This window comes from Coturnix japonica, chromosome 1 (assembly GCF_054131305.1).
Source record: "Coturnix japonica strain WE chromosome 1, WE-NBRP24, whole genome shotgun sequence".
Lineage (NCBI taxonomy): Eukaryota > Metazoa > Chordata > Aves > Galliformes > Phasianidae > Coturnix > Coturnix japonica.
In genome coordinates, this window is record NC_140663.1 from 158,888,845 (window position 1) to 158,911,276 (window position 22,432).

Genomic DNA, 22,432 nt, shown 5'->3' on the forward strand with positions numbered 1-22,432 from the left:
ATTCAGCTCATTTGTATGTGGCAGCATTTGGGGCCCTCACGTATTACAGCTTTCCGTATGCCACATGTATTAGCTTTCCGTCCGCTCCGCCCTGCAGCGCTGCCTGCTGTTATGACCGGGAGGGGCCGGCCCGGACCTCTCCAGCTCCCTCCTCCTCCTTCGGGGCCGGTCCCGGTGCAAGGAGCGGTGCCGGATGGACGAGCAGCTGCTCCGCGCCCTGGGGGGGCTCAGCCTGCAGCCCCCGCCCCGCCGCTCCCCGAGACGCTTCGGCAAAACGCTGGTGCTGCTGCGGGGCCTGCCGGGCTCCGGGAAGAGCACGTTGGCCAGGTAAGGGGCATCGGCCGCTCCACGGGGCTTTAAGGCCGCACCGGACCCGCAAACGTCGCGTCCCGGCTCCGGCCGGTCCCTGTTGGGCCGCGCTGTTTGTTGCTCCCCGAAGAGCAGCGGGCGGGCGCTCCTTGTGGTCGTTTCCTTAACGATTTGGGGGTATATTCTCAGCCAATGCAAATAAATGGATCTATTTTCACTCTCTTTCTTTCTTTGGTCAATATATAAGGTTAATTATTAATGAGTGATATGCAAAATAAATCATAAGTGTTGCTTTAGTCCCGAGTAAGATGAGCGCTTGAGATTCTTGTTCCGCATCTGACCCCTATTAAGTGTGTGTTACCGCAGCTCAAAGGGCAGCGGTGAGAACTGCTCTCAGCACCTCTCCATTACCTCCATCTAGATACAGGACTGTGCCAAGAAAACGCTGCTATTTGCTTTCCCCACATCCCACATTGTTTGCTGTGATGGTCTGAGCAGAGATTTGTTTCTAAAAGGCAAAACTTTCTAAAATTAAATTCAAATTAAATTAAATTAAAATCCCCATCCCTGGAGGCATTCAAGGCCAGGCTGGATGTGGCTCTGAGCAGCCTGGGCTGGTGGTTGGTGACCCTGCACATAGCAGGAGGGTTGAAACTGGGTGATCATTGTGGTCCTTTTCAACCCAGGCCATTCTGTGATTCTAAATGATTCTAAATTAGTACACAGAATCACAGAATGACCCGGGTTGGAAGGGACCTCAAGGATCATGTAGTTCCAACCCCCCTGCCTGGCAGGGCCACCAAACATACACATTTACTAGATCAGGTTGCCCAGGGCCCCGTCCAACCTGGCCTTGAACACCTCCAAGGACGGGGCATCCACAACCTCCCTGGGCAGCCTGTACAACAAGCTCAGAGCATGATCCTGCAGGAGAGGAAAGGTGCATCAGAGCACACATACACACGCAGCCTGGCTGAAATCAGAAGGTGGTTGCAGAGGCTTCCCATGGCAAATCATCTGCTGTGTGCCCAGCAGGGCGCTGGCCTCGAGGTGTGTGGGTGAAGGACACGTCTCCCAGCTTCGCCGCTGTTTGGTTATCAGTACAGGCACTTGTTGTAACCTTTGCTCTGCTGTTTCTTCTGCTGCTTTCACACAGATCCCCATTCATTCATTATTCGTATCAGCCAGAATTTCTGTTGTAAGCTGCGCTTCTTTACAGCACTCAGAAATGTTACAAACCATGAATGTTATCACTGCAGATTCCTCCCCTCGCTGGTAAGCTCTGGCAGTGCCCCTTTACACTCTGTTACTCTGGAGCATTTTTCAGCAGCAAGTTGAGGCTGATGACGTGAATCCCACACCTTCCAGCATCACCTGGCGTTGGTTGGGTACAGCTCTGTGAGATGTGGTTACAGGGTCTTTGTGGAAACAGTTTCCCCATCCAACTCACTCTGCAGCTCAGAGAAGGTGGCGTGGTGTTGGGACTCGTTCTGGCCTGGATTTTGGTTGCTGGTGAAGATGTTTTATAATCAAACCAAGGCAACCGCTAAGAAAACACTTACCTGAGGTGCAGCAGTGGGCACAGCTTTCCAAAACATCTCCAAAAATCAAGTCACGTGCAAGCTGTCATCTGCCTCCACAATAGACTCAGGCTGCCCAGGTGAGTAGCTAAAAAACCACCATCCCTGGAGGTATCTGAGAGACGTGTGGATGTGGTGCTTAGGAACGTGGTTTGGTGGTAGACTTGGCAGTGCCAGGTTAGTGGTTGGACTTGATGATCACAGAATCACAGAATTGTAGGGGTTGGAAGGGACCTCTAGAGATCATCGAGTCCAACCCCCCTGCCAAAGCAGGCTTCCTACACCACGTCACACAGGTAGGCGTCCAGGCCTGTCTTGAATGATCTTAGAGCTCTTTTCAAACCTAAATGACTCAATAAATAAACGTTACGATATCAGTGTTATCTTGGAAGGAGGTGATTGCATCTTGAGGCTCTGCCTTTTCAGCTGTCTAATGCACAGTGCTGTTAGTTTTAATGAACGCTCAAAAGGTTCCATCCAATCATCTCCTCAGCAGGATGAATGTTGGACATTCATTTACTTCCTAAACTTCTGATAGAAAATCACACCAGCCTATGAAATGCAGCTGGGGCTTTCTTTCTCCACTCATGTTATGGGTGATTGTGAAAACTTCTCCCAAGTTTAAGTATTTGACTTTTGTTAATCTGTTTGTGCAGCAGTAGTTGGGTGATTAACGCAGTGCCAGAAGAGGAGCACATGTAGCTGCTAACCGGGATGTAATGGAGGGGCTGCAGCACGGGCACTGGCCATCAACCAGCCATCAACCAGCCATCAGCCTGCTCGGTGGCAGCCACTACCCCAAAATGAGATTAATTAGTCAGAAATTGATGGAAGTTACAGCGCGGGTGGAACAAAGTCAGCAGCTGACTTTTATTCCACTAAAGCACTGTGCAATCCCAGTGAAGCATTACTGCTGGCAGGCAGATTAGGGTGAATTTGGTAAGCAAATGGTTTGAGCAGAGCTGGAGATGACAGAATTAAGCCATTCCTGCCTGGGTGTCTGTTTTTTGCTGATTACCCAGAGGGACCTTTTCCCTGCCTTTGCTCAGCCAGATAAGACATTGAGAAATAGTTGTTTTGTAGCTCGCGGGGATGCATCGAAGAGCTGAGCTGAGTCACAGGGACTGCATGCAGTGTGAGATAGCAGAGTGGCGCTGTGCATGTCGCAGTCACGAGGCTCCTGGACTGGCCTTGCTTTATTTCCACCAGCTTCTGGGCCCTGAGGAGATGGTGAGCAGTGAGGGTGTGCTGGGGACTCGCCTGGCTTCTCACAGGGATTCCCTCCCTCCCAACGCTCCATCGTCTGAAAAAATAAACAGTTCAGCACATGGATGCACCAGAAATGGAAGCCCAGTTGTGCATCAGGATGGCTTTATGCTCCATAAGGACTTGCAGAAGAGTGTGAGCCACCACACAGGGAGCCCACGGCTCCATGGCACCACGGTGGGACACATGCCAGTGTAAGGAGGGACACTGCCCTCTGCCACCGACCACAGGGAGCTCCTTCATCAGCCACAGCTGATGGTACAGTGTATCATCCTCACTAAATGACAAGCTGTTCCTCTCAGTTATCCTCAAAGATCTCTCTCTAATGGAAGTCCAGTCATCAAATCACCTTTTGAGACCAACTTCTGCGGGATTAGCTGTTATTTCTTTGTTGTACATTTGTATCTTCTCAGACAACACAGAAAATGGAATTATTACTACAATTAAAGACTCACGTTGGTAGCGCACTGCAGATTGCTCTGCTGAATTAAGGAAATCAAACACCCTTTAGGATCCATTCCTTTCCTCCGATGCGTCCATCTACCCATACATCACTTCCAGAGCTCTTTTACCTGGGATCTTCAATCTGAAGCACTGTGCAGATTGGCAGAGCACTCCCGTGGCTCCTGGTTTCTGCTCTCCATGCAAGGCGTCTGTTTGCAAACACTAATCCTTCTTTCCTTCTCTTTCTTTTCAGACAGCTGAGATGTGACTATCCCAGTGCTGTAGTTCTTAGTACTGATGATTTCTTCTCTAGAAATGGTGTATATGAATTTGACCCCGACTTCCTCGAGGATGCACACAAATGGAACCAAAAGAGAGGTGACTCAGTTGACTGAAGTGCTTCTTTTTTCCCAGCATAGTTTTTCTCTTTGTAGTGTGTCTTTAAGTTTAGTACCCGGAGAAGATATCAGAGTAGTGCCGTAGACTGAAGCTCCTGGTTAAGAAAGCATTCGCCTCTTCTGAGTTCTTTGCAGCATTAGTAATTGGGATTTATGATGAGTGAACGTTGGTGATGGTAGGTTGGGTTTTAGGAAGGAGAGATATCCAATAGATGATAGCAGTGCTGAAGTTTGGGAGCAGCAGGTGACATGCAAATAGAGCAGTGCAGCCGCTCAGCACAGCTGTATGCACAGCATCGCACAGACTGTATGTTCTCAGGTGTCTGACCTGAGCTGGGAGTGGGTTAACAAGGAATTCATGGCAGCCAAAAGGAATACCTGCAAACTTAATGACAGCTTGGGAGTGTAATCGCCACGGTTTCTATTTCAGAAAGAAAACGCAGCATGTTTTTGTGGCTGTGCTCTGCACTCATTGATTGCCATGGGTGGGCAAAGAAAGGGTGCTCTAGGGCTAAAAAACCTAACTCCATCTGCTGTTAATACATTTGAGCTTTACTTAATGTGTTACATTGCAGCACGCAAAGCCATGAAGAATGGGAAAAGCCCGGTTATTATTGATAATACCAACATCCATGCTTGGGAAATGAAGCCATATGTGATGATGGTAGGGAAAGCTACGATTTCTTGCCTTTATATGCTTAACCGTGACATTAAGGAGGCGATTTAAGTGAAACAGTTCTTAACAAGGCTAAAAATAATTAGTTCCATTTTTCCTCAGTTCTCTAATTATAGTTAATAATTTATATTGTGGAGGCAGGGGAAAAGGCGTGTAGGGACTTATTTTATCCAGTCAGCTCAGGGAAGTTCATACTCAGTGAAGACATAACTATTGAAGATTTAAGGGTCTTTGAACTTGCCCTGTAACTTCTTGGAATCAGGATGTCAACAGTGACATGGATATAATGGTTTCCAAACTGTTCAATTTGAAACTGGCTGAACAAGAGAGTTCCTAAAGTTAACACATATATCAAGGTGACCTACAATTCTGTGTCTTTCCTCAGGCACGTGAGAATAGCTATGAGGTGATATTCCGGGAACCAGATACACCATGGAAGTTCAATGTTCGAGAACTGACGAGGTACATCTTTTTCTCTTTGCTTCCACTTATGTCCTCTAAGGAAGGTCAACACTCGGCCTCTTCATGAGCCCTAAAATGTAACCCGGTAAATGACAGCAGTTGTAAATTGGGCTCTTTACAGCTACATGGTAAAAATGTGGCTCCTCAGAGTTTGTAGACAGCAGATATCCCTGGCAGGCTTTGCAAAGACCATTTGTGATCCATCCCAACTGCCCTGCATGTCTGAGCTGCTCCCCTCCTTCTCAGCCTTCAATTATAAACCTGCCATGGCAGCACCATGGATAGCTTCTCCACCATAAGCAGCACATTCCACTGCCTTTCTCATGCCAGTTCCTTATTTTTCTCTTGCTCTCCATGGAGCAGCCAGCAGCACTGCCTGCCCATCACTTCTGAGCCACAGCAGGTAGGACTTTTCTAGGTCATGCACCCAGACAAGGCAACAGCTGCAAGTCAGCACCTGGACTCTCTCCAGATGTTGGAAAGTTCATCCCAAGGCTAGCAAGCTGTTGGCAACCCCAGCAACGGTCACATAAAGTAACATACAGGTCTTCTACATAGTTCTTACTGGGTCGCATTTCAAAGCATTTATCTATCTTCTTATGTCCTGGCTGCCCACAGAAATACGTGGGCTCTGTTTCTTTTAGCAGTCTTTAAAGTGCCTTTGAGAAGTAGGTAGCAGTGAATTACAGTTCAGAAAGTAACACAGAAGGAAATAAAAGCATAGAAATAGGTCACCAAGCAGAAGGACCAACAGCCTGAACGCAGCAGGAACTCACAGCAAGTTTAAGATAACTCGTAATGTGTTCTTTGTTCACGTTGACTACAGAAAAAACATCCACGATGTCCCTCGACAAAAGATACAACAGATGAAAGAAGAATATGAGCACTACGTTACCTTCCACAGCGTTCTTCACTCTGAAAAACCAAGCAGGGAAGACCGGAGCCCCCCTGGACCAAACGCAGCCTATGGCCTGGCCGCCTGTGCCCACCCCCCTGCAGCCTTCTCAAGCAGGAGGCCTCGCATGGCACATAGAAACAACCCGGTGTTTTACTGAAGGGGTGCACTGTTCTGTGTGTGCTTCTATTATCAGGGATTATCAGGGTATAAATCTCTAGTTTTACATTATTTTTATTCCTAAACTATTTTATACTTCTATTTTTCTACTACTTTTCTTAATGAGGCTTTTAATTCTGAAGCCATTAGACGGCAACTCCAATCGGAGTGATCTCAGACCACTGTCCCTTATATACGACCTCTTGTCTCTTCCTTTGCTGAAATCCATTCGTGCTCGTGGCAAAATGCTTATTGCTGGCTGAGCCTCACATCTGTTTTTCCTTCATCGCTCTTTCACTTACAGATAACACCAAACATTCCTGGATTCCTACAGACCACATGGCCAATTCCTTCTCTGTGCAGTGGTCAGCTCCTGCTATTTTACTACTCTATGATTTTATGCATCTTCCCACTCCTTGTCTGGAGCATTGCTTCTAGCTTTAAGAGAGGTACAAGCTCTAAGATACTGTAGCAAGATTTGATCTTCTGCATCTACACGTGTGGTGTCTGGAGCTCTGCTGTTCTTACCTTAGCTCTAACACACCCAAACAGCATTTCCAGCACCAAGGAGAAAAGCTTCAACACACCAAACCATGCCTTTAATCCTGCCAGGAGTTGGACTGCCAGAAGCAGCAATCCTGAAGGAACACAAGCGTTAGGTGAGCGCTCCCTAACTTTGAGAAGGAACAGCATTACAGAAGCAGCTCTAAATAACTGTTGCGCGAAGCTATCAAGTACCTGACACTAAATAACAACTTAAGAAAGGGCCGGGAGGGAGAGTGGAGGGGAGAAGTGTTTCTAAGGGAGAAATTACCTCCTTCCACTATGAAGTGGCTGAATGAGGAGAAGCAGCCACCCTGCAAGAGTTTGAGCTGTATTTTTAAACCCTACTGATATGTGTTTATCAAGAAGCCTCACGAACTGAGATGCTAAAACTCAGCTTTAGTTTTTTTTAGATGGTAGCTTTTCAAAGCAGGCACAGGACATCAGTCAGTAGTAATAGAACACGATGGGAGCAAGCAGGCTGCTCTGCAGTAGGGAATGAAGGCAGCTCACCCTGGACATTAAGAAACAGGGGTAGCTATGATTCATCTGGCAGTTCATGGTCAGAGAAGCATAAGGTGTAAAGGAACACGATGCCTGTGTAAGAGCAAGGCTGCCTGTAGGACTCTATCTATTATTAATACCTTTGTATGTCATTCTGTTATGGATCAAACTTTTATCACTACAGCTGCTTTCTAAGACCTTTTTAAGAACTATGAAGATAGTTTTAAGGAAAAAGGCACAGAACTATGCCAGAATTACAGAGGAATATTTGAGAATAAAACTGCTGTAATTGGTTACAATAAACTTGGAGAACTGTTATTTTTGCCCTGTGTTACGCCAAACAACCACTAATGCTACTGAGGATAACAAAACCTGAACCAAAGGCACTACTGTAATTTAAGAATACATCAGAATCAAAGTAATGGGTTATAAAACCTTCAGCCGCAGCGATGCTATTGTATGCTACATCTTTGTGCCAGAAATGTACAATTATTCGACTCCAAATCATCTGCTTTGCAGATGAAATGCCATCCTGTGAATTTTGTAACGTAACTTTATTACAACCAGGATTTAATGTACAAAGTAAAAGCACTTAAATTTGAAATATACACAGTACTGTACATGTGCACCTAGTAGCATTTGCGGGATTTGCGCCTCTGCAGCACCCTGCGGATTGATAAGGAACCCTCGGGTTCCTGTGTGTGCTTCTGGAGATCATCAGCTCCTTCACAACTGCTGCTCAATGAACTGTTTGCTTCCTTAGCAGATCTGTAACTGCTTTTGGATGAAAGGTCACCAGATAAATCAGAAACCTTCGTATCACCAGATAACTTAGTAGCTCTTGTGTCACCAGATAAGTTAGCAGCCCTTGCATTGCCTTCATTTACACAGTCCATCTTCTTTTCTTCTAGTACAGTATTTATGAGCGCTTGTGTATTAATCATTGCAAGTTCTTCATCAGCAACCAGGTCAGTATCAGGAAGCTGGACAGCTTCTCTCAGTTTTCTATTGGGGGTGACACAACCAGCATTGGGGTCTGTTTCTTTTGATAACTTGCTATGCTGCAAGCCCAAACTTCGCGGAGGCTGAAATGCCTTTTTTACAGATGGAGAAATGATGGAGCAGATCGGTGTCAGTGGTGGGGGGGCAGGTATGCAACTGAGGAAGTCCATTGCTTTTCTCTTTTTGTTGTTTCTGGGATGGTTCTCATTACTTACAGCAGATGAAGGCGTTATTGCTGAGCCTTGTGGGAACAGCTTTGTATTTGGTGTGCTCGCTGACAAGGGGCTCGGATGCTTCACTTCAATTTTGGAAGAGATCTAGTTAAAAAGAGAAGTTTTATGTTGAATATAAAAAACCCCATTATCTTCCTCAATTACTTCCACACGACAGGGAAAAAAATGGATATAAACAAGGCTGTATAATTCATATCCAGGTTACCTTTGGTTTGATGACCTCTGAGAGTGACCAATGTTTTATTTCAAGCATTGATAGTTAATAAGTTCATTTGCATGCACACTAGGACAACACATTTACGCTGTGTCTGAGATCAAAGCTAAAGGAGAGGAATTTTGCTGTGCCAGATGGTAAGAATTCAAAGCGGTCACTATAAAATTGAGTTAACTGAGTCTTCTGCACTGGAAATATCCTCAAAGGGTTATAAATAAGGAAGAATGAACAAAAAAGTTTGAAGGAAAAAGGGTTAGAAGCACAGACTAAAACCATGGAGATAATAGCACACAGCAGATAGCTATTACATAGCAAATCATTGAAGAACACATTAAATGCTCACTTGTTTCAGTTTGGCTACTGTATTTATCAAATTGATGTATACCACTAAACCTTCAGCATCAAATATTAGCACTCTCTCTGTCCTGGAAAACGATGCCTTACATACTTATTTAGTCCTCATTTATTGACCTTTTATCATTGTGTTTCCGCCTCCCCCACAACTAGTGGGAGGAAATACCTTTCTTCTGACTGCACTCAGTACTGCCCACGAGGAACAACCCATCTCCAGCAGCTCTGAGAGAAGCTAAAAGTGCTGTTTTACTCAGTTTTTGGTAGTGCTGCTGTAAAGTGCAAACATTTGCAAGATGATACCTCTTCCCTCTCAAATCTATGAAACAGTGAGTAATATCTAGAAGAAAAGACAGGGAAGTTCTCTGAACAAGGGCACATGTGGAAGAAAGATTTACAGATCAAGAATTTTCCTCCCAGTGATGTCTGTCATAGAATCACTGAATCACAGAGGTTGGAAAAGACCTCTAGGATCATCTATTCCAATCATCCACCTACCACCAATATTTCCCACTAAACCATGTCCATCAGTACATCATCTCAATGTTTCTTGAACACCTCCAGGGTTGGTGACTGCACCACCTCCCTGGGCAGCCCATTCCAGCACCTGACCACTCTGGCAGAGATATGTCAGATAATCTTCACAATAGGACTGAGGAATTAATGAATCATCCACAGGGAAAGGAGGACTCATTTTCCTCATATAAAATTCAGAGTGCTTAAAGTATGCTGTTGAAACACAGGTCATGAAGGGTATTTTCCATATATTGCCTGTAGGAAGACTAGTCTAGGGATTTCTTTCTGAGTAACAATCCTAACCCACATGAGGGTTTGACTGCATCTGCTTGCATTGCCCTGAAGAGACCCTGTGGGGCAGACTGAGAGTAGAGAGCATCAGTATAAAATCTGCTTAGATCCTTACTGCTCATCATAGCAGTATAAAACCAAGACTAACTGCGAGTAGCTTACCGAGCTTTTATCCTCTCCATAAGGGCCTGAGTTGCAAGCAGGAGAAAAGCATTCCAGACCACATCTCTTAGGTAAAATGGGTGTAAGTGAGCCATTTCTTTGTAGCAAATTCATCAATTTCCTTTCTGCATCAGAGCAAAAGGAGTCCACGTTCTATAAAGCAGAACATATTACAGTGCATAACAGCTGGTTCTAAAATAATCTAAACATTCCATGCTCACATACTAAATAGTTTTGCTTTGTTTTCTTGCTATACCCCCACCAGAAGTTTACTGTACATCCAGTCAACAACTCAGAAGTCTGCTGCACTTTCCATGGAAGAAAATACACCTTACTTTTTTACTACTTACAAGAACTATAAACTTTTGTATTTAAAATTGTTTTTTGTGCAATAAAAAGTGAGAATGCACGACCAAGATGTTGTATTTAAAACAGCTAAATTTGAAATTAAGAGTAATTAAAGAAAATCAACAGCTCTTTGGTTGATACTGAATGCGTTCGACTAAGCAAAACAGTAAATTTCAACTGTAAAAAGGCAAGAGTCCAATGGTCCATGACAGGTTCCTTGTGGACAAGTGAAATGGGTTTGCTGGCCAGAGAAGATTCTGCAATACATGCTTAAGGTGGTGGCACTGAGCTGGGGGAAGAAAGGGGGATGAAACCAGTTAAGATATTCAATACATGATATAGAGAGCCCTCCAGGAAAAGTGCATTAACATCTACACCAACAAAATCCCCTCTAATTCAACACTACGTGCACTACTTGAGTTCTATTAGTACTGACAGACTTCTTGGTAATGAGCGTAACACTGCAATAGCTAGAATTAATCACTCAACTAAAAATCTGAAGGCTTACCTCTATCATCTTCCGCAGTTCATTAAACTTCTCTTGAAGATGGTTCTCCTTTGGGCTGGCTGAGAATGCAGAGAGATCTCCAGCCAACAGCACAGGAATTTCTGATCTAAATTCAGACTGCCACTGAAGGTTGCTTGCAGCAATGAACGAACAGCGGACAATGATATCTTCGATAGCAAAGTGCCTGAGATCTGCCCGGATTTTTACTGACACAAGATTATAGTTTTCATCAGATAAATAAACCATGTTAGAGAATCCTGAAAGTAAGAAAAAAATAGAATTCAATTCTTTCTGAGCAAATAAATGAAGGCATTATTTTCTGTAGGAAAACAATTACCTGCCCGCATATTAGGGTGATGGGTTATCTTACCGGGTTTTAACAGAATTGAGATGCAGGTATAACACCAGGATAGTTTTGATTATTTCAATATGAAAATCTAGTGCTTATTCAATGTCAACATATTTGGTCCACAACATACCTGTTCTGCTAATGGATATTACAACTCCAACTACATCAACTTCACCACATGGTGGCTGATAAGAAGGATCCAACAAGCTGGTGAATTTTAGAGCCTTTCTTGGAAAGAAAATCTGCAGCAGCATCTTCTGTGAGACCTGAAAAAACCTTATACTGTTATACAGACCACGATGCTTTTTAATGACTCACATTTATGCAGCTAAAGCACTTACTGGTAGTTGTAGATAGTGAGTTTTCTTTGTTGCTGATAACTGTACGTTAGTCGAGTCTGATCTTCCTTTGGACTGTGATGTTGACAGCTGGTAGATTCTGTACCGACCGCCTTCCTTCAGCAGTGAACACACCTCTAGCAGCGGACGCCAGATACTCAGGATCACCCCTAATAACATCAGGTTAGGATTTAGGTGTGCAATATTAATATAAAGGTTTTTAAACAAAATAAAACTGGAAGCTGCAACATGCAAGCTAGAACACTGTGAGGAAACTTCAAGTCTGCCTGCTATGTTGGCCAGTTACCCTGTACAGATAGAGTATAAATAAGACTTACTTATAATTTTCTAAGTACTTACCTTTAAGTTTTTCTTGCTTTCTATAGTCTACCACTAATAATTTCCACACAGCTGACACATCCCTTTTAGAACAACCATGTTTTTCCTGTTCTGCAGACTCTAGAGCCTTCTTGAATTCTTCCTGTATCCGAGCTTGCTTTTTATCGTTCATCAGCTGCTTGTGAGCATTTAGAGCTTTTAACTGCTCTTCACTGAGATATCCCTGTGACCAAGAGAAAATTTATTCAGTGCCTTTGTTTTTTTTTTAAGGTAATCAAGAAAACCCAACTGAGACACTACTAGGAATGTAAATGCTGTATGTTAACACAACTGGGGTCACCAGTCTTGACTGGTACTCGTCTGACGCTCAGTTGTCTTTGCATTACATTATATACTGTTGTTATGTGATAATTAGTGAGAAGCTTGCTTAAAACACATAAACCAATTTATACAACAGGCACACCTGCCTGCTCAATAACAAATAAGTCATCTTGCAAAGAAGTTGTGTAAGAAGAAAAGTCACACCTCCCAGCAGGCTGCTATCTGTGAGCTAACACAGTGAATTGATGCTGAAATCAATGGGAGTGTTACTGTTCAAGATCCAGGTACTATCACCACAGGTATACAAAACATCTTATCCAATTAAGTCACAGTTTAGACCTCAAGGACATTGACTTGCAAAAGCATGCATTTAATTTTTGCAATCTATAATATTATTCATCTGTTTTAACTAGGCTTCATTAAAATGTTTTTCAAATTTTTCAGTAAATCTTCGTTTACTTCTTACTAAGCATACTGCAGAAAACTTCAGAAGGTGACTAAAATAGATAGTCATTTAATGGTTGATTTTAGCAGGAAATACTACTATATAGGAAATTATTCCACAAGTGTTTCAAAATTAGCCAGGTAGGGCTGCACAGTTACCTCCATATAACTGGGATCAGGTGCATTCTGAATTGCTTCATAAAGTTCTGCACCATCTTGCAAATTGTGGATTTGCTGCCTTGTGACAATGCACGATCTTGGTGTTCTTCTGCAATTTCTCTCTGTTGAAAAAAATCTGTTACGCTGAATACAACAACCAGCACACTTCAAAAGAGAAGGAAAATTGCATAGGAAGCATGATAGCATGTAGGCATTGCAAGAATAAAACCACAAAATACTTCAATGTAGGGACAGATTGATTGCCTGAGCAACCTGGTCTATCGAAGAGGGGTTGGAACCAGGTGATCTTAGAGGTCCCCTTCCAACCCTAATCACTCTGATTCTATGGTTGTGTATCATGGACGCCAGCTAAAAGCCAACTTATCTTCTTTATATTAACCATTATAGTCTCAATTAAGCCATCTGTTATGATTCAACTTCGATGATTTCCTTCAGTATAGAAGATTCACAGATTCATGGAGCTGTGCGATCTAAATCTAGTGTGGCCTCACTAGTTCTGAGTAAAAGGGAGCATCACATGCCTTGGTCAGCACTCCTAATGCAGCTGAGGATACTGTTAGCCTTTATTTGCCACTAGGGCACACTGCTGGCTTGTGTCAACAACTACATGGCTAGTTAACTGACCTCCAACTAGACTTCATGTCACTCATCACTACTTTCTGGGCCTGGCTGCTACACACTATCTGCTCACCCCTAATACTTCATCAGATTCTCTAGGAGATTCTTAATAGCAATAGTGTCACAAGCCTTCCTGAAATTGAGGCAGACAATATGTACTGCTCCCTGCTTCTCTACTAAGCCAGTCATTTCATCATAGAAGGTTATCAGGTTGGTCAGACATGACTACCTATTGGTGAATCCCTGCTGACTATTTCCAATTGCTTCCTTGCCCTTCATGTGGCTGGAAATGGTTTTCAAAATCAGTTCTTCCAAAACCTCAGGGATCACCGTCAGGTTGACTGGCATGTAGTTAGTTGTCCAAGAACTTCTTTCCATCCTTTTTTGAAGGTTGGAGGCACATTTTCTTGAAACTCATTTGTAAACATCCAAAATGTTGACGTGTTCTTAATATATATTTTGAAATAACAAAAGCTTTACCTTCATGCTTTTCAAATTCTGCTTGAATTTTTGCAAACAGAGCTTCCAGCTTCTTTTGCTGATCTTCTGCATGCTTGGCAGCTTCCCTTTCTTCAGCTCGGCTGTTACGAAACACATATGTGCCAGCTGATGTCTTTTCCATCCACTGAAATACAAAATTTCAAACAAAAAACATTTATTTGGTTTTTTAATAATTTTAATAATAATAATAAAATAATAATTTAAAATTTTAAAATTTTAATAATAATATTAAAATAATAATTTTAATTATTTTAACCCTAAAACTAAAAAGCAAGTAGTTACCAATTGACATAGCAACCAGCCATTAGATAACACAGATCTAATAGAACCTGTCAGATTCATAAAATACTTGTACCGTACCTGCATAGGATAAGTTCTTTGGATAACCACATCAATGCAGCCCACTGCGCCACCCTCACTGTAAAGTGACGACAGAGGCAAAGGGAAAGGTCTGGGGTCTCGGTGAAATCCCAGCTTTGTGTACCACCGTGCGCATCGCGTGCTGTTTGCTGCAATCTGAAACATTAAATGCTGAATGATGAACTGACAAGGAGGGGTCAAAAGGAATTCCAGCTTAAGACAACTAAGTTAATGACTATTTTTACACTGGCCTCTCTCATTTTTACATTTGAACATACTGGATTTTAATTTCAGGACTTCTTTTTGCATTGAAAAACTAATTCTAAACAAGTACTAAAAATCAAATGAGTTCTAATTATCTAGGAAACAAACACTTCTGATATATGCCATTGCCTTATATCAGAGAAGCAATATTTTTATGCTGCAGCTTCACACAGCATTTTAATGATCCTCAAACAAGCAAAGTCCTTCCTATCTAAGCCCACCCTCCCACAAACTGTTTTCACCTCCCGTTCTCCCTCAACCTTACACATTATTTATGATGGATAAATATTTTTCGAAGCTGGAACTGACAAAACATGCAGCAAAACTTAACAGCATATTATATAACATACAAAAAAAAGTACTTGCATACTACTGATTTGATTCTATTAACTTCCCTTCCAACTCTATTGATTAGTCTGTGTTAACTACCTTGTGTCTTACAAACCGGGTTAATAAAATCCAGACAAAAGCTTTTATGTTTACAAAAGCCCATCCAGTTTACAGCGTGGCTCAAGAAAATAGCAATTATTACATCCTTCAGGCACATCCAATCAAGCTGAACTAATATTTTGGTTTACCTTTAGCATAAGGGAATCTGGGGCTTCCAGTGGCGTACATCCATTTGGAGAGCCAATAAGTTCTGCTCCATGCACTATGATCTTCTGACCAACAGTCAGCCTTCTTCTATGTAAGAAAGCTTTGAGAGGTGGATCCAGAAGAGCTCTGATCCCATACCAGCCATCAGTAACTTCAATTATTGCTGCTGCTTTTTCACATTCCGTATTGCTATTACTATTACTAGGAGACACAGCGGTGTTTAGTGATAGGATCTTAGAAATACACAGCACAAGTGTTTTACCTGCTGCATCATCTCTCTCTGTTATTTTTTTGATTGCTGATCGTTTACTTTTATCGATTTCCAAGTCATACCTACAAAAAAAGGATCCGTGACATTAACATAGGAAAAATCATAAAAGGAATTGTTGCAAACTGTTATTTAATCCACATGATTAAGTGCCACCAAAGAAAAATGGAAGTTATCTAAACATTCTCAGAGAACACACACTATTACTTCTAATACAAACACATATAAATTCAACAGTTCAAACATTCTGATAAATACAAAATGCAACGTAGAGATTATAAAATATCATGAGCTATAAAGCACACATTTTCCAAATTACAGCTCCAGATATATTTCTACACACTTACCTATACTTCAACTGCAACAGCACCGTTTCTGGCGTCAAACATCTGTTAGCAAATTTGTGTGGAAAAGACACTTCCATGGCTGCCAGTTTCCATACAATCCACCTATAGTGATTGTAAACCCAGGCCTCTGTTATTAGCTTGGGATCCACACCAGGAGTATCACAGAGAGCCCTGCAGATAAACAGTTAACAAATTCATCTGAAATCCATTGTAATTTTTGCCTGTTTTTCACTGGCACTGTATTGAGAACATGCACATAGGTAATATTAACAAAGGAATGTTTATTACAGAGCAAACAAGAAAGTTACATTCCATAGCTTGGTGTGGTTATTGTCTAAACATTGAAGTTTTGCCCTTATAAGCTTTGGCAGCATGCATGTATATACTTGCATGCATTCTTGAAACAGACCCTGGAGCCCAGCAATAGCTCCAGGGGCAGGCCCTCTCTCATTCCTACAGTTATGCTCATAGCACAGAAGGACAGAGGTGTGCTCTACACCTTGGAAAACTGTATTTTCCAACTCTGCCAGTCAGTAGGAAATTCATTTCATTGAAGGAGAAGGAATTAGACAAGCAATTCAAATAAGCCATTAGACTGATCACAGTCCAGCTAAAAAGTGAACTTCCAACTTGGCAGAAAGGCTCAAGATGTTAAGGAATGGTATTGCATTTGGATGAGGAAAAGAAGCAATTTAGTAGGTGAATATACAGAAAGTTAAGGAGTAGGTATAACCATCAAATTAATTATCGAGTAGGAAGAGAGATGGGTAGTCTTAAGCCTTAGGAGATATACCCTAATTTCTATAAAGAATGATGCAATTCAAGAATTGAAGACAGAATTCAGTCCAAGATTAAGATTTTAAATGCTTATGACTAAATGAAGGCATAAGGAAGTTGATGGAGGTCCAGTTAATATGTTTAACACAATAAAGAGACTGATACAGCTGACCAACCAGTGGATATTTATTCTCAACTATACATTTTAACATAGAGCAAACCCAGAAAAGATACAGGAACTGAAAGCAGTGCTTGTGGAACAGCCTCTGCTAATTGCTTGCTCCAGGGTCAGATCTACACTGACACCCAGAGCAGGTACCATCAAAAATGCTTTAGCTGTTCTGCAGTAAGCAGTATGTTGGTGGATTCTCTTCTCTGTTTCTGAAGAAGGAATGTGGGGAAAGCCTGGTATTAGATGGCCTGAGTACAGAATCAGGAGCACTTGTGGAAAAGACAAGCTTCCTCTGGAATAAGGAGTTGGATTGCTTAAAGTTTTAGTGTATCTAATAATAACTTGATTTGTGCAATTGCTTTAATATCTTTCCCATTCACAAGAAAATAGTGCAAAAATGATCAAGATTACCTCCAACATGACCATACACTGATTGCAAGAACAGTGATGCAGAGTTGGGTGCATTGTTCCCAGAGTTCTACTGCTTCTTGAAAATACAACCAAAATCTCACATCTCCTAATTATTTTCACATTGGTGTTGCTTGTTGGCCTAAAAATAGCAGTTTCACATGAGAGAAGAACCATAATGCTTTCTAAAATGCATGCAGATCTGGAACACTGACATATGGGTGGGAAGTTCTGCACTAACTGCACACAGATGACCATCCCAGGCAGTCCATTTAGCATAATATGTGGTAATATGTAGCATAATATCCATTTAGCATAAATGCTTTGGCACATACCTAGCAAGGTACATCTACCAAACACTCAACAGTCATGACACCACTGGGGAGAAATGCTGAATTTGGGACTGTACTGCTAATAGCAGAACACTTGCCAAATGAGGAGGAAACACAAGCCACAAGTTAAGTCAAGTTCTGCATACTCTGCCTCCAGGTGATTACTTCAATGTGTGTAGCTACATGCTCCACAGCTGTCAAGGGATCAGAGAGGTTGTGGTAATGCCACAGGATGCAAAATGGAACTGTAGGTGGATTAGGTTTGCCTTATGGGGATTTAATGAAATTCAACAAGAGCAAAGTCTTGCATCTGCAATGGAATAATCCCATGCAACACTAACAGAGCAATGCTGACTCTAGGAGACAGCTTTCACAGAATCACAGAATGACTTGGGTTGGAAGGGATGTCAATGATCATGAAGTTCCAACCCCCCTGCCTGGCAGGGCCACCAAACATACACATTTGCTAGATCAGGTTGCCCAGGGCCTGATCCATCTGGCCTTGAACACCTCCAAGGACGGGGCATCCACAGCCTCCCTGGGCAGCCTGTTCCAGGACCTAACCACTCTCCTAGTAAAGAAAGCTTTGCACAAAAAGATCTAGGAACCTGGATGACATGATGACCAGGAGGCAGCAAATGTCCTTGCAGCAAAGAAATGTGACCAAAGTTCTGGGCTATTAAGAGTGAAGCCAAAAAGGGAGTCATCCTTTGCCTCTTTTTGGCACTTGACAGACTACATCTGAAGTACTGTGTCCAGATTAGGGTTCACCTGGACAAAGATGCTGGTATACTGGAGCAAACCCTGCAAAAGGCCACAAGGGGCTGAGCACAAGGAAAGGCTAGAAGAGCTGGGTTTGCATTTAAGAGAGAAATTAAAAACCTTATTGCTGCTTGTAACTATGTGATCAGAGAATTCATAGAAAGCAGGCTTCTCAGAAGCACATGACAACAGGATGAGGCAACAGACAAGTTGGAAGATGCAAAATTCCAATTGGAGATAAAAGGCTTTTTTTAAACCACAAATATCAACTGGCAAGGGTGATTCAGAGAGGCCACTGCTGAAGGTATTCAAGTCACAGCCAGATCAACTCCGTGATTAATTAATCTAATTGCACCTGCTCTGAAGAGGCTACATTAGTCTACACCGTAAATTTACAAACTTACAATACTTTCATTTAAACCAGTAAGTGTTGTACTGAAAATGCAGCCAAAAAGTAGTGAGTGTTCAACTTCTAGGGGATACAAGAATCACAACTAATAAATACCATATTTGCCTCAAGTTTATAAGTAATAATAATAATACCTGTAAAATTCCTTTTTTCCAGCCTTTCCCTCATCTGTAGGTATCAACCATCCTCCATCAGCAAGTTGTATCCCATTTCCTGCTAATAAATACTCCTTACTGAAAAATTCTTCAATGAGAAACTGGAATGATTCTGCATTTGTGCTGCTAACTTGTATGCAGTGTTTTGAAACACCATATGTGTAAAGCTGAAAAAAAGATGAAGAGAAAATGACAATACAGTTAGAATTCAAAGATCTTTTATATGTAATGCTATAAACTCCCATGAAATACCTCCTTGATCAAGAGATCTTCTGTATGACCTTTTTATAAGCAATCCAAGAAGAATGGAGGAACTCATACAAATGTGTTTAGCAAAAAATCACACTGTACTCTAAAAAAAAATCACTGTACCAAAAAAGAAAGGTTATTGATATTGACTTATCTGAGCTTAAATTTTAACCATGTGTTATCTTAAGACAGCTTTTCCTAGAGATTAGAAGTTGCAAGTAACTATCATCAGTTGATTTTTTTCCTTGTTTGATGTTAATCTTGTTTGACTCTAACACTACAGGCACGTATATGATTCATATTATTTGGATTACCTCTTAACTGTGGATATGCAAATATTTTAATACCGTAGTAATTGTTTTAAGAGTCACTGTAAATATTTATCACAAAACTGAAGAGACACATTTCACTTAAATGTGTCTATTCTAAACATGTTGAGTTTTTGTTTTCTAGTTTTAAGGAACACACTCCTCCAAAGAGATAGTAAACAGGTATCATTGATACATATTGATACATATACCTTTTCTGTAGAATGAAAACCGGGTGTTTCCTCTTCTACTGCAGTTTTCAAAGAGATTCTATTTCTTGCAGATGTTTTAATGACATAAAGGCTGCCTGGCTGTGGGCTAATATTTTGCCTATATTTCTTTTTAATTCTCATTTCCTGTAGATCTCTAGCACAGCGGAGATTTGCCATCATGTTGCTTATAACTGCAAAGAAAAGAAAGTCATAAAACCCTCTTACAGTATGTATCAATTTAAGAAACGCAATCATACAAGTAGATTTAGAGAAGAAAGAGAAAGTTAGACAGTTGAAGATGTGCACTGTTTCTCTGAAAAAGGCCGAATCAACCACTTGCATGGCTAGGCCTGGACTTTCATTAGAAAGCAGAATGAATAAAGTGAGTGAAATATAGCAAGGTTAGTCTTCAGACTCCTTAGAATATTTTATTTAGGTATATAAAATCAAGTATCAAATGAAATATAAACTATTTTAAAACTTGTTACTGAAAAGAAGTTTCAGCAAAAACAAATTCTTCACACTCTGCATTAACTTTAGTTAGCATTCACAACAGGTAAGTGATGGAAATCTGTAAATACCTAAATTGTCATTTTCTAAGTCAGTGACTGCTGCATGCAGGACGCAGGACTGGTGATCCTGAGATTCAGCACTATTTCGTTCATTTGGTATTTGATTTAACTCCCTCTCCTCCGTCACCTTGTTTCTGACTGGTGAGTGACATCTCTTGCTGCTGCCTTGTTCACCTGTAGAAAGTGTCAACTTGCTTTTGAAGGGTGGAACAAAAGTTTTAACAGCTTTGCCTGACTTGCACAAACTTGTTTCCTCGCCCTCCTTGGCCATGGCCTTATGTGGAGTAACAAGCCCTGAAGCACCACTGGAAGACTGCCGGAGGGCACAGTGCTGAAAAACGGCAGGTATAGATTTAAATCCTTTCGAGTCTTGATCAGGGAGAGTAAGCGTAGGGTTCCTGACTTCTTGTCGTTCCTTAGTAGTCCTACAGATGAAAACAAATCACCTTCAGCATGTTGACAAAAATCCTTGTCAATTTCAACATTTTTAATTTAGTAATGTAACTTTCACCACTCTATTAATAAAAAGACAAGGCTTTGGTCTAGGTCTAGGTCTTGGCCTCTTCTGCCAGGCAACAAACAGGACCCGAGGCAGTGGCTGCAAGTTGTACCAGAAGAGGCTTAGACTAGACATAAGAAGGAACTTTTTCTCTCAGAGAGTGGTCAGGCACTGGAATGGCTGCCCAGGGAGGTGGTGGAGCCGCCAACCCAGGCAGTGTTCAAGAGGCGTCTGGATGAGGAGCTACGAGATATGGGTTAGTGGTTTGTTGCAGCTACGGTAATGGAGGACAGTTGGACTGGATAATCTTCTAGGTCCTTTCCAACCTTGTGATTCTATGATAAGGACTTGCAAGAAATTGCATTACAAAAACTCTACAATGCATTAAAAGTTTCTCACCCCAAAGGCTGACAAGTTACTGGTTTTAAAGGAACGTGGTACATAAATTTTCTTCTGTCTTTGAAAACGCCTGTAAGGTAATTAGAAAAAAAAAAAAAAAGCTTAAGTGGTACATTACATGGACGGATATTTACAGCACATTTCTTCTATATTCATGTTATAATCACAGACATTTCCAGATTGGATTTAAACAGATTCATTACATTTAGTTATATAAACCCCATAAAGAAAGAAAAAACATTGTCTTCAATATTACTGAATATGACAAAAAATGAGGCACAGATCTGTCTCATAATCCGACTGCCACTAGAAATAATACTTCTATTCACCATTTCAGTGACTGGCTTCCTCAGAATGCAAGCTGTTTTGATAATATTCATTTGATCTAAGCAATATTATGACCCTGACAAAACAAAGGATATTACAGGTTGTTACAGACCAGTGGAAGACCTTTAAAAGAGATACTTAAAAAATGGAAGCAAAGACACAACAAGTCAGGCACTGGAAGAGAAGAATTCTACAGGCTCTCAAGAAATTTGACTGTGGGTAAAAGCAAGAAAAGTAACAGAATTGTCACTAGTCTAGTGACAGGTCCTTGTACATTCTATCATCAATGCAAAACTCATTTCCAAGGCACAGAACTTAGTAATCATGTGCTGCCCGATCCTGATAAATTGAGAGGTTAGCCCCATGGGACTGAGTTTTATTCTATGTTTTTCTTAAAGATTCTTCTCTCATGAGATATCCCTGACTGTGGGATATCTTGGGAAAGGTCACATCCAACCACACGCCATCTTTTTGGTCACAAAAAACTTAAAAGTATCTTCTCTTGTTCGATATAAAACAACAACCTGGCAGGCATTAAGTGTGAGTCATTTGGCCATTTGAAGAAACTCTAAATGCAGAATTAATTCCAACACATCTGGGAACACACAAGTTCTGATGTTTTTCTTTATGTTTCACTTTAGGTTCTCGCAGTGAAAACACGGATTGAAAACCAATTATTAGCTGAGGCTCTCTCTAATTAAGCCTCAGTTGTTCTTCACACTGGCTGCACTCAGATCTAAAAGATAAATCATCATAGCGCTGTATTCCCAAATGCTCCCATTTGTAAGCCTGCAGGATGTTTTAGGCTTCTGAAATGGAAAAGTTTAACATGTATTTGATTCCAGGCAGGCTTCCCATTCAATTTAGAACTCATTTAGCAACTTTAAATAACACCACCAACAAAAAAACCAAACAACTATATTTGCAACAGAAAAGGGCACATTTGCACAGAACTTCTCGTTCAGACTTTCTAAGGATGTGCTTATGTCGCCATTACCAACAGATCTAAATCACGTCAGCCTGGAATTTAAACCGTTTGCTGGATGCCCTTCGGTTTCCAGGAG

The 22,432-nt window shown here is 41.5% G+C and overlaps 2 protein-coding genes across 11 annotated transcripts in view; one reads left to right on the forward strand and one right to left on the reverse strand.

Annotated features, from left to right (window-relative positions):
* The first annotated feature begins 161 nt into the window (after positions 1-161).
* Positions 162-11,016, forward strand: N4BP2L1 (NEDD4 binding protein 2 like 1). 4 transcript variants are annotated; one of them, XM_085536284.1, is made up of 5 exons: positions 162-327; positions 3,853-3,977; positions 4,573-4,661; positions 5,059-5,135; positions 10,880-11,016. In XM_085536284.1, the coding sequence occupies exons 1-5, from the start codon at positions 194-196 to the stop codon at positions 10,896-10,898; spliced, it is 444 nt and encodes a 147-aa protein (XP_085392410.1). In that variant the 5' UTR covers positions 162-193; the 3' UTR covers positions 10,899-11,016. The 4 variants fall into 4 exon arrangements, with proteins under 4 accessions (XP_085392410.1, XP_015707515.2, XP_085392411.1 ...); XM_015852029.3 differs by lacking the exon at positions 10,880-11,016 and adding an exon at positions 5,962-7,539; XM_085536285.1 differs by lacking the exons at positions 4,573-4,661; positions 10,880-11,016 and adding an exon at positions 5,962-7,539.
* Positions 7,772-22,432, reverse strand: part of BRCA2 (BRCA2 DNA repair associated) — a 32,670-nt gene continuing 18,009 nt past the window's right edge. For 2 of the 7 annotated variants that reach the window (XM_015852023.3, XM_015852024.2), the window contains exons 13-27: positions 21,042-21,111; positions 20,153-20,568; positions 19,572-19,762; positions 18,782-18,969; positions 15,788-15,958; positions 15,154-15,505; positions 14,312-14,467; positions 13,931-14,075; positions 12,812-12,933; positions 11,909-12,110; positions 11,552-11,718; positions 11,341-11,476; positions 10,862-11,118; positions 10,006-10,158; positions 7,772-8,555 (exon numbers count right to left, since the gene is read on the reverse strand). In XM_015852023.3, the coding sequence (XP_015707509.2) occupies positions 7,866-8,555; positions 10,006-10,158; positions 10,862-11,118; positions 11,341-11,476; positions 11,552-11,718; positions 11,909-12,110; positions 12,812-12,933; positions 13,931-14,075; positions 14,312-14,467; positions 15,154-15,505; positions 15,788-15,958; positions 18,782-18,969; positions 19,572-19,762; positions 20,153-20,568; positions 21,042-21,111 (3,416 nt within the window). In that variant the 3' untranslated portion in view covers positions 7,772-7,865. Of the gene's footprint in view, positions 8,556-10,005; positions 10,159-10,861; positions 11,119-11,340; positions 11,477-11,551; positions 11,719-11,908; positions 12,111-12,811; positions 12,948-13,930; positions 14,076-14,311; positions 14,468-15,153; positions 15,506-15,787; positions 15,959-18,781; positions 18,970-19,571; positions 19,763-20,152; positions 20,569-21,041; positions 21,112-22,432 lie in introns of those variants that run through there. The other 5 variants (XR_014942150.1, XR_014942153.1, XM_085536264.1 and 2 more) reach the window with 5 other exon arrangements.